Below are 11,395 nucleotides of genomic sequence, written 5' to 3'. Positions count from 1 at the left end.
GTATCCCCTCTTTTGACCTTGTTTGAATTTTTTCCGTCTAAATCTCTGATGGCCCTCAATCATTATTAGAAAATTTGATGCAAACAGACAGAATAGAGAGAGCAAAAAACTTGATCTGTTTGACAGAGATAATTAAAAGGACCACTACAAAATGTTGGGGAGATTTTTATATCCTGATCTTTGTTTGGTCTATAATTTTCATTTACCACAACTTTGTCGTTGCTGATCTACAATTACTGGATAACAGTGGTAAATAAGACAGCGCGTGTGTTTATAGGAAAGTTAAAAGATAAATAAATTCCCTACCTTTTTCCCTCTTATGTACAGAATAGGCGCGCAGAGAAATAGGACAATATAACATCTCTTTTAGATACCCTGATAATTGCCATTTTCTTTGATGTAACATGTTTACAGCATGAAGTCGTGGTTGATATAAATGTCCATAGGGTTTACTGAAACTTGTTTTCAGTGAAGTTTACTCTGTAATCATTTACAATTATATTTTGATAATGAAGACGGTGTTTATTATTCAAATATTTTTTGCAATATCGAATTCTTATAACGTAAACAAAAGAGCATACTCGATGTTTTTGTAAATACTGAGATATTACTCTATCAAGTTATGCTAAATCTTACTTAGGCCAGTTCTTATTAACGTAATCGATCAGCCTTTATCCAATAAATCTAAATAATAATGCGGAAAGTGTAACATCGCTGTTCCTTAGGGTAAACATCCTTGCAAGGCTTAAAAGGTATTACATCATCAAAGAAAATTCTACTGCTCTTTCTATACATCAAGTACCTCGTCTGAGGTTGATTAATGTGGATGTGAAGTTTTCGTACTTGTTTCAAATAATTGCCTCATAAATTATATGTGAATATGACGTTATTGCCACATATATTAAGAAGTAATGTAAGAGCGGAGAGCAGATGGTACCCACTACGGTTGTTGGTAAGTACGAGTGTTTTTTGATGTTTCGTAAGAGGGTGGACCGGTATTTAATAATTTTAACCCACCGGTAGATTATCCACTGACATTTCCATGACCACTGTGATGTCAGTCATTTAGTGGGACACTTGAAAATCTAATTTAGGAAAATTTCTCATCGAGTATTAGCCTGCACAGTATATGTTTCTGTCTCCTGTGAGCATCATCCTTTGACCCACATCTTGTTGGCCCATTAGCTCTCAGTGTTGCTGCATGTTAATTTTTCTGGAAGAGTACCTTGTAGACTGCCCTTCACCTGTTGGCTCTTAGTTGTGAAGCTCAGTCCCAAATAGGCAATTGGAATTCCTTTATCAATTATTGGAAAATTTAATTCTGTCCCCTCAAATAGATACTGGACACTGGTGATTTAACTCTCCTTCTGTCCCTCTTTCTGTAAGGTATTTGGATACCCTAACAGCAAAATTAGGTCTCTAATGATTAATTCTTTACCAAACGAGTGCAACCTTTCCATATTTTCTATTGAAATGAGTCTCACCGGTTACTTGTTACTTTTCCTGGATTACCACGGCTACTGGGCATTTTTATAATCTTACCGCTGAAAGCTATAAATGAGGATTTAGAATGCGTAAATATTCCACTGATGTCTGCCAGTAGCTGGCTATATTAAACATTCCTTATGCGTGTATTTAAATTTGAAAGCTGGCCGTCAAATGCAAGTTAGGTTTGGTTGGATTAGGTTATGTTAGGTTTGGCTAAATCAGTAAGTTTCCTATGGCTTTGAAGTGGGTTACATGACGCGTCCGGTCGCATGGAAGGTTGGTAAATAACATGACCAATTTGAGAGATCGTTGGTAAACACTGCCACGGGTGACATGGCTGTTTCCTTAAATATATATCTAAAAACAGATATATATATATATATATATATATATATATATATATATATATATATATATATATATATATATATATATATATATATATATATATATATATATATACATGTATATATATAATTTTTCCCACACTTCTTGCAGTCACAAATCAGCAGTTAACTATCTGTGTTGCACATGTACCAAAATTACCTTGAGATCATGAGTTTGTTATATATTGGTGGAATTGCCGCACCTGTTTGGTGAAGAACTACCTTGTAATGAGGGTCATCTAAGACTACCACAAGTCACACCCAGGAGGATAGCAGTAGAGTTTTCAGGATATCATTTTTGTTCTTAATTTTCAGTATTATATTTAAGTCCTTGTCTGAATTTTGTTATCATAATCATTATCATACCAACCCAGAAAGCAAGGAAGCTGCAATAGGAAAAATTAATCAAGAGCATGTTATGTGACTTGTGCCACACATGCATTCAGCTACCATTCAAGCCCCAAGAATCCTGACATCTCCTCACACAGGCATGACCATTCACAACCATTTGTTATGTATACTGTATTTATAGATGCACTTCACATTATCTATAGATAGAGCCAGTAAGTTGACTGCCAATTGAAAAAGGGATGCCAAACCCTTGACATGTGAGCCTTGTTTTAGTATATATATATATATATATATATATATATATATATATATATATATATATATGGAGAGAGAGAGAGCTATATAATATTCATCCAGCACAGCCATCTCAATCTCCTTACTGGTACCTTTTTTTGAAGTCTTTTGCCATATATATCTGTCAATCTTCTTGGCCTACCACTCTTCCCATGTTCAAACTCATTCACATAGCTACATGCTTTTCATCATCTTTTCCATTCATTCTTTTCATATGACCATACAGTCTAAGCACATTCTTCAACCCAGTTTATCAACATGTTTCCTTATGCCACTGGGAGAAATTATATTTTTGTGTTAGTGTAGCAGGTTTTTCAGATAATTTTTTAGAATTTGGATATTAACAATGATTTTCATCATGATTAAAATATGTGACAATTGTTTTTACTGCTCTTACACAGTGTACAGTATTGGAACAGTATCTAATTAATGATGTAATTCACTAGTACGGTACAGTAGATGCTGTAAAGATTAAAGCATGTTTTTAAGGGGGCTTTCTTGTTGTTTTACTCTCCTCTGACTCACGTTCTGTCCAGTTTTCTTTTTCTTTTTTCTTTCCAGCAAGAGAGTACTGTAATGGGTTAACCTACCAGTTTTTGCACTGTTCCTTCTTCACTTCACATAGCTACTGGTAGCTGTCAGGTGTGAATTAGCCTTGGCCACCCCGTTAGGGATACATGGCGTCTGACAATGAATAAATGAATGAAATACCATACCACGTTGAGTACACCGCTTCCCGTTCGATCAGCGAAGTTAAGCAACGTTGGGTCTGGTTAGTACTTGGATGGGTGACCGCCTGGGAACACCAGATGCTGTTGGCATCCTTACGTCAAGTGGGGTTGGTGAAGGATTAGTGCCCCTCCCTGTAAAACAATTAACTCTAAGCCCTTGGCCACCCCTTCCTGGGATACATGGTGTCTGGCAATGAATGAAAAAAATACCTTAATAATGATGATGATGATGATGATGACAATGACAATGATGACTGAATTGTTCCAGGCATACCAAAGCCCTCAACCACTGATACTACTACGCACCTTAACCTCGGAGGTGCCAAAGAGTCAGCCTCCTCGGAGAACATCAGGGACAAAGAAAACAGGACCAGTGTCATGGCGGTCCTTGGCAGCCACAGGAGTCATTGGGGCCGGCCTCCTTGCATTTATGTTGTACATAAAAAAGGAAAAGGAGCTGGGTAAGTGGTGGATGTCATTGGAGCTGTTTTTTATTTAGTTCATCTTGATCTTAGTTTGATTTTACTTTGATCTGGATTGTTTGATTTTAGTATGATATGTTTTGCATTGGTTTTATTTTAGTTTGATTTGGACTGGTGTTCATTTCGTTCATTTATATACCGTAAACTGGGGTGAATTCTTACTCGGGGGGAATTCGGATATTATTGCAATAAAAAGTTATTTAAATTAATTAATAATTAGTGAATAAACATATTAGAAATCTGTTTGCGCCCATTTGTTTGTAATTCTTTCACGTGACACATACCAAATATATACTAAAAAGCAAACATATATAAAACGAATAAATTTCATAACATTGGCAAACTTTCTTTGGCAGAAATGTTGATCAATAGATGCAGGAAAATCTTTGGTGCCCAGATGTACTTTCATGCGTAGTGTGAAAGTGCAAAGTAAGTAATTGGCGTTATCTTCTCAATTTATCTCTTACTTGGGCATTTAATGACATTTTTAAAATTTTAATGCAAATTGGAGTCAATTCAGACATTGGGGTGAATTCGGACAGGGGGAGTATGACCGAAAAAATAACATTTTTTACAACGTACAATTGCCTATGATTTGCCAGATGTGGATATTGTGTGTAATTGGGTTCATATTTGTCATTTACAGGTATACTCTTGAGCTTTTTTGGTACTACCTGTTTAACCCTTTAACCGCGAGCTTCTTTTGCTTTTTCTTGCGGCTCCCGCGGGCATATTCGCGCTCCGATAGACTCTCTAAAAATATTTGCCAAAAATCAGTGATTAGTCCTAGAATATTAAAATCATATATGCTTATGGCACATACCTTCAGCTTTCTTCTGGGGTGTTTGTTGAGCCTTCGTCGAGTACTGTAGGACTTGTGGAGACCTATGAAGTTGGGTAACAAAGTCTCCACTTTACACTTCCCGACAACACGTAATATGATTACCACAGTCTGATATTATCACTAGAAACATTATTCTATGATTCTCAAATAGTTTGGAATCCATACTCCAAAAAAAAAAACACTGTGTAAGCAGTGAAAATTATGAGGGCGCATGACTTTCCCACTTGCGCTAGTTCGCCACTGGTGTTCTGTCATTTATTATTCATAAAAACACAGTTTATATTTCCATTACTATATAACACTTATATATATATCTACAGTCTTTATCCATAAGTTTCCTTCAGTAATAGTAGTTTATTGTCACTGTAGGCATTCAATTTCTTTCAGTAAAATACGTAGCATTCACTTTCTCGTCCTGTATACTAGCATTGAGAGTGAATGTCACTTTCACCTTCACTCTCATAACTCATAGTATTCATACATGCTAGAGTGAAACTTTCACTTTCATTACTCCCTCCTAGGGTATATACTCGTATTTTTATAATACTGCTCATTTACATTTCTATTTACGTTCTCTATTTTATTTATGTTATTTACATTTCTATTTTATTTACACTGTGTTATGCACTGTCACTTGAAGTAACTTAAAAAACTATTTTTCACTGTTCACGTATATTTACATTCATTGCTTTCACTTGCTGTTTACACATTATTTACAATTCCACTTGCACTGTTTTACTCAATAGAAAGATCGTAGTCACTCTTTTTCAATTGTCAGCCCTTTACCTCTTTCCACACGAGGTTTAGTAGGGGGTATAGGTCACAGGGCCCTTTGCATGGGGCTATAAAGCGGTGGAAGTTAGCAGGAGTGAATTAGACATACCTTCACCTTGAAAGACGACAGTGAACTGATAGTGGTGGCCTCCTGCTGCCTGGCTAGGGTGAGTGCAATACTACCAACTTTAGCCTTGTGAGACCTGCTAATATATAGCAATGAAATGATTGGCAGGAAACCAAAACAGTACATAATAAATTAGGTAGTTCCAGGTGAATGTAAATATCACTTAGGCTTCTCCCTTCCCTCCTTATATGTATATTTATTATGAAAATAGATTATATGGCATATTTCAAGGGGAAATAAACAACGAAAATTAGCGAACGAGTGCATGTGAGGTGTTGTCAGGTGATAATTAGCCAATTCCAGGTGTATGGCACTATCACTTACCTTATTTCTTTTTTGTATATATTATTTGGTATAAGAATAGGGCATAGGGCTTATTTCAATGGATGAAATCAGTGGAAAATTCCAGGGAAGATTTACTTAGCGTAGAATACAGTGTGGTGGCCTGCAATAATTAGGTAGTTCCGGGTGAATGTAAATATCACTTAGGCTTCTCCCTTCCTTTCTTATATATATATTTATTACGAAAATAGATTATACGGCATATTTCAAGGGGAAATAAACAGCGAAAATTAGCGAACGAGTGCATGTGAGGTATTGTCAGGTGATGATTAGCCAATTCTAGGTGTATGGCACTCTCACTTACCTTAGTTCTTTCTTGTATATATTATTTGGTATAAGAATAGGGCATAGGGCTTATTTCAATGGATGAAATCAGTGAAAAATTCCAGGGAAGATTTACTTAGCATAGCACGGCCGGGCAGGCGAGAGGATAGGATAATGGAGGGGAGGTAGGGAGGGGAGTCAAGAACGGGGAGAAATGGCTAAATTGTCAACAATGGATGGGAGTACAGATGAGATCAGGAGTGCTGACTAGTGTTGGACATTGGCAGTACTGATAGATGATACAAGCCACCACTTGAAAGCCCAGGCGAATTCAAAATATCATAGAATCACAAAAGTGACACCCCGCGGTGTGATCCCTTGCTCCCAAGCGTCACGAAAGTGACGCCCCACGGTTAAGGAGTTCAGCAAGGTCACCCAATGACTCGAAGAGTATATATAAGAAAAGAACTGGTGGAGATCAAGGTCCTTATCATAGTGAAAAAAGCAAGCAGAAAATTGGTAAAGCCAAATAATCATGTTAAATATCACCTTTAACTAATTTTCCATTAGTTTTCCAAAAATGAAATTATTAGTCAGAAATAATTGTTTAGTATATACAATACTAAGGTTTGTAGCTAGATTCATATCATCTACATGTATTCTAATATGTTTTATTTAAACCAAGGAAAAAAAATTAAATTGCTGTTGTGTTCATATCTCATTATAGTCATTAGCTTATTTTGTCAGGGAGTGACATAATTTTTGTACTGGAAGAACATTTTTTTTAAAAGCCCCAGAACGTCTGAAATGGCCCCACATATGGGCGAGACTAAACTGGGAACCCAGGGTAGTCATCTGCAATCATTTTCTATTTATGTACAAATTTATACATTGTGTCCGAATTCACCAATGTTTGAGTACAAATTCGGACACTCATTACTATATTTGCTATAATTATATATGAAACATTCTGAATTTTTTACTGCTATGATTCGATACCCTGGTGGACCAGCCCCACATATAATGCTTAAGATCTTGAATTGAATTAAAAACTAGATTACATGGCACAAAAAAACGAAAAAATCGTCTGAATTCACCCCAGTTTACAGTATATAAAAGCTCCAGCACGCTTGCATGCTTCAGCCTTGGTCACGTAGTGGCAGTTCTCTATGCTGCTCGATTATTTGCAGCCTCCCTATTCAGTTCCTTATCCCTGAGGTCATGCTCTGTGACCTCTTCCCAAGTCTTTTTTAGTCTGCCTCTTGCAACCCTACCCTTGATGCTCACAGCTCTCACCTTCTGCACCCAGTTGTCATCCTCCATCCTCCCAGTATGTCCAGACCATCTCATTTTGCCCCTCTTCATCACAACACCAGTACATTCAAGTTCCATCCTTCCTCTAAACTCTTTTCATTTGCAATCCTAGCCCACCCCCCCACCCCCCCACCCCCCAGTCCTTGCATTGAAGGACACTACACATCCATCTAATCTTAGTCATTTTTGTACTTTTGAGTCTGTGAATACCTTCCTCCTCTACTGGCTAGGTCTCACTACCATACAGCATTACACTTCTAATACATGCTGCATACAAGGATCCCTTAGCATAGTGTGAAAGCTCTCTCGATGTTAGGAGAGGCAACAGCCCCCTGAACCACTCCTTACCCTAGCTCAACCCCACCTCCAGCATGTAACGTGTCCCAAAATAAAAAAATTCCTCCGCAAATTCAAGAGACTTGCCAGCAAGGTCACCCCTTTCACACCTGTCAGTATCCATGTGCTCGCCCTGACACACCTTCATACACGGAATCAGCATTATTTTGCATCCTACCTCTAATATCACCACATCTCTTGTGCACCCTTTTATCACAAACGCTGTGCAAGATGGAGTTACATCCCACACTCTTGTGGCACACTGCATGTGGCCACACTCCCTTTGCTTAGACAGTACTGCCACCAGCCCTGGATATCATCACGTTTGTGTTTCATCTGCATTTACTCCCAATTCTTTTTGTCCCATTCTGTCTCCACTTCCTAAATCTTTCCTTTCCCTCTCTTTCATTCTCTGCAGTCAACACTAAGTCATCAGCATGCAACATCTCCCATAGGAGAGTGTTGTTTTATTTAAATTTTTCCTAGGTTTCATAGTATAGGTTAAAGTGTAGTATGCCAAATGAAATGTTGGGGAAGATGTGTTTCAAAATCTTGTGAGTTGTTGAGAATACAGTAGATCCTCAGTAAACTGGTAAATAAAGGATGCATTCAAACTATCACACCATTCTTTATACAATTAGCTGTGTGAATTAGATAAAGGCAGAAAGCGGTGTTATATGGGAGCAGTGCAGTGTTAATAGAAATAATTAGCGCTGAAGTGGTGACATGCAGAGGTGTGCGGTACATAGGACTACTGGGCCTTGAAAGCAGGCTATGAAGCCCATGCCCAGAGTTTGACACATTTAAAAAAAAAAAAAAAAAAAAAAAATGCAGTTTATTGGAGATTTAACCCCATCACTAGTAAGATGTGGTGGTAGGTGGTGGTGACCATCATCCATTCCCCTGATGTAGTGGTTCTTACTTCTTCCTTCACTTTTATCTTTTTTTTTTCTGTCTGCCCTCCTCTCTTCCTATTTCTCCCATCCTTCGTGTCACTTTTAATTACTCTTCTTCTTCCTTCACCTTTATCATTCTTTTTCAGTCTGACTTCCTCTCTTTGTATGTTGTCCATCCTTCCTGTCACTTTTTATTACATTTCTTTGCACTTCAGGTGTCTCTATGCTGTGTGGCAAGCCAAATGGTTTCCTGTAACCCAGGAAACTGTTTACAGTGCTGAGTGGTAAGTTGGTAACCATAAAACCAAAGTAACAGGGTGATGTGGAGCATACTATGGCTCCCCTATTAATTGGGTGGAGAGACCCAAATGCTGTGTCCATCTAGGAACCAAACCTCCACACTCTTTGCAGCTTTGCCTGTGCCTTGTTGTGATGAGGTGCTGTCTACTTCAAGGGATCATTGAATCACTGCACAGGACGACCCTGCAGGGGCAATTTCTTGCCTGTGGTTGGTGGGTCTGCTTGACCAGACAGAGTGGGGTTACCCAGCAGTAACAACAGAAACTACTAGGATGTCATATTTCAGTTATTGTATCTCTAGATGATTTTTTTTTTTTTTTTTTTTTTTTTTTTTTTTGAATAAAATCATCTGGTGGTTGGTTGATTAAAATGAAAATTATATTATTGTACTACAGGGTTAAGAACAGTAGCAGATCTACATGAAGACTAAATGCTGATTATGAAGAATTTCTTTATGGCTCCCTGACTCACTGATGTTGTTATTTTTTCCCTAGGCTTATTTGAAATGTGAATCCAGTGGACAGCAACCTTAATTTCTTCTCTGAGGGATAGGGAAGTAGTTAAGGAACGTTTGTACAGCTAGGCAGTGGAGCCACCTGGTTGTGTAAGTTCCTTTACATGAAAGTGTCCCTTTCCAGCACTGTAACTCATTGAATCCAAGTGATTGCCTTTATAGTTTACCCTTGCCGCTACCAGGTGATTTTAGTTTGGGTAGGAAAGGCCTTCTGTACTAAAGGGTTGATGATGACAAACTTTAACCCATCAAGGAAAAAGTCTCCTAACTTAAATCAGCTATTTGGAGACAGCAAAAATACAGCAAAGAATGTCACCAGACTGATGGGGTTAATTTTCTGTGAGTAGAAGGTTGATTCAGCATGTATGCCATCTCCATGTAAAAATTTTCGGTGTATCTCATCACAGCCACGTTATTAGCCAAATCTCTACAGCTTTCTCCCAAGTGAATCAGACTGTCAGGTGGTAGCAAATATAAGACTGAATAGACATCATTATACAGGTATACCCCAGTTTAACGATGCAGATGGTTAAGTAAAAACCCATTGGTAGGTGGGATATTGTATTTTGGGGTAGATTTAACATGTAAAGTATAGGGATGCATCTTTAAGCCTTGGGTTTCCCCCCAGCCAAGTCCAAAACCCACCCAAATGAGTCCAACAAGTTTCTAGGTCACCAAAACCCCCAAATAGTTTTAGAACAAGCTAAACGTAGCCTAAAAGCAGTTTATAACTCACCTAAACCCAAAAATAAAATCTGAAAATTATCAAATATAAGTCTGGAAAAAATCAAACTTAGTAAACTGTACCCCAAAATGACAATGTTCACCCCACCTATGATTAAAACACATTAATCTAAGTCTAAAAACAGTTTATAAATCAACCTGAACACAAAATGTAAGTCTAAAATATAATAAAAATTAGTACAGTAATAAAAAAATTAAAACCCATTGTTAAACCAGGCTTTGGTCGTTGTTAGGCGGGATATGGTGGTACTGTCTTTCTACCCCCATCGTTAAGTTGGGGTATCGCATTTAGGGATATTGTATCTTGGGGTATGCTTGTACTGTTAGGATTATTGGAGATTTCTTTTGACTCAGTTTGAAGACACTCTGTTGAGCAAAATAAAACTTACTTTGTAGCAAAAGTGTAGAAGAATGAACATCATCATATTGAAAGAGTTAACTTACATATTCTAACCCTGCTGGACAATGATGTCTTATATTGCAGTGATTCCTTGGTTATCGTACATAATTGGTACCACGCCTAGTGCGTGATAATGAAATTGCGTAATAATGAAAGCACAGAAACAATGGGATTTAACTTAATTGGTACTTGGCACCCCACTTGTAAACCCAAATTTTCCCATTTACAGCAAAATAGACCCATCAAATACATACACACTGTTATGATATGTATCAGAAACACACTGAGGCATGGTTTGGTTAATAGAAAATGATGAAAAGGGCACAATAAGAGAGGACCATGTATACCATACAGAGACCTGAAATGGGATTGAATTAAGGGGTTCTTAGGCTAGGAGGTGGAGGGTTAGTGGTCTCCACCACCTGGGATTAACACCTCAGGTAGGGTCTCAGCTTTGAGCCCCTCAGAGCCACTAGAAACCATAGATTTTGCACCATCATTTCAGCAGAAACCAGCTCAGGTGCTCAATAACAGTGTTTTTTCTATCTATCTATCTATCTATCTATATACCTAGGCTGCTTCCCCCAAGGAAAGGGAGGTAGCCGAGACAGGATGACTCACTCTCCATTTACTCATCCATTCAAACACATTCATTCGCATCTTAGCCCCAAAGGGGAGAACGGACAGATCCTCACCGCACCACACCGCACAAGGGTCAACTGGGCAATGCAATCAGTGACATCCGCAGCAGGGCCCGACAGCAGAACTGGTTTACCCCTGCCACATCATAACAGACCCATCCCCTTAC

At 38.1% G+C, this 11,395-nt stretch overlaps 1 protein-coding gene and 1 pseudogene across 1 annotated transcript in view; both read left to right on the top strand.

Annotated features, from left to right (window-relative positions):
- Window positions 1-871: 871 nt before the first annotated feature.
- LOC145408440 (cytochrome c oxidase assembly factor SCO1-like) overlaps window positions 872-11,395 on the top strand; it is a 29,685-nt gene continuing 19,161 nt past the window's right edge. The window contains exons 1-2 of the mRNA XM_080279169.1: window positions 872-952; window positions 3,519-3,711. Coding sequence (XP_080135295.1) covers window positions 881-952; window positions 3,519-3,711 — 265 coding nt within the window. The 5' untranslated portion in view covers window positions 872-880. The remainder of the gene's footprint in view (window positions 953-3,518; window positions 3,712-11,395) is intronic.
- LOC145408574 (5S ribosomal RNA) lies at window positions 3,222-3,340 on the top strand (annotated as a pseudogene).

Source organism: Coenobita brevimanus, chromosome 77 (genome assembly GCF_032717465.1).
Source record: "Coenobita brevimanus isolate Jiangsu-jjx chromosome 77, ASM3271746v2, whole genome shotgun sequence".
NCBI lineage: Eukaryota > Metazoa > Arthropoda > Malacostraca > Decapoda > Coenobitidae > Coenobita > Coenobita brevimanus.
This window is presented reverse-complemented; position numbering and strand designations above follow the sequence as displayed.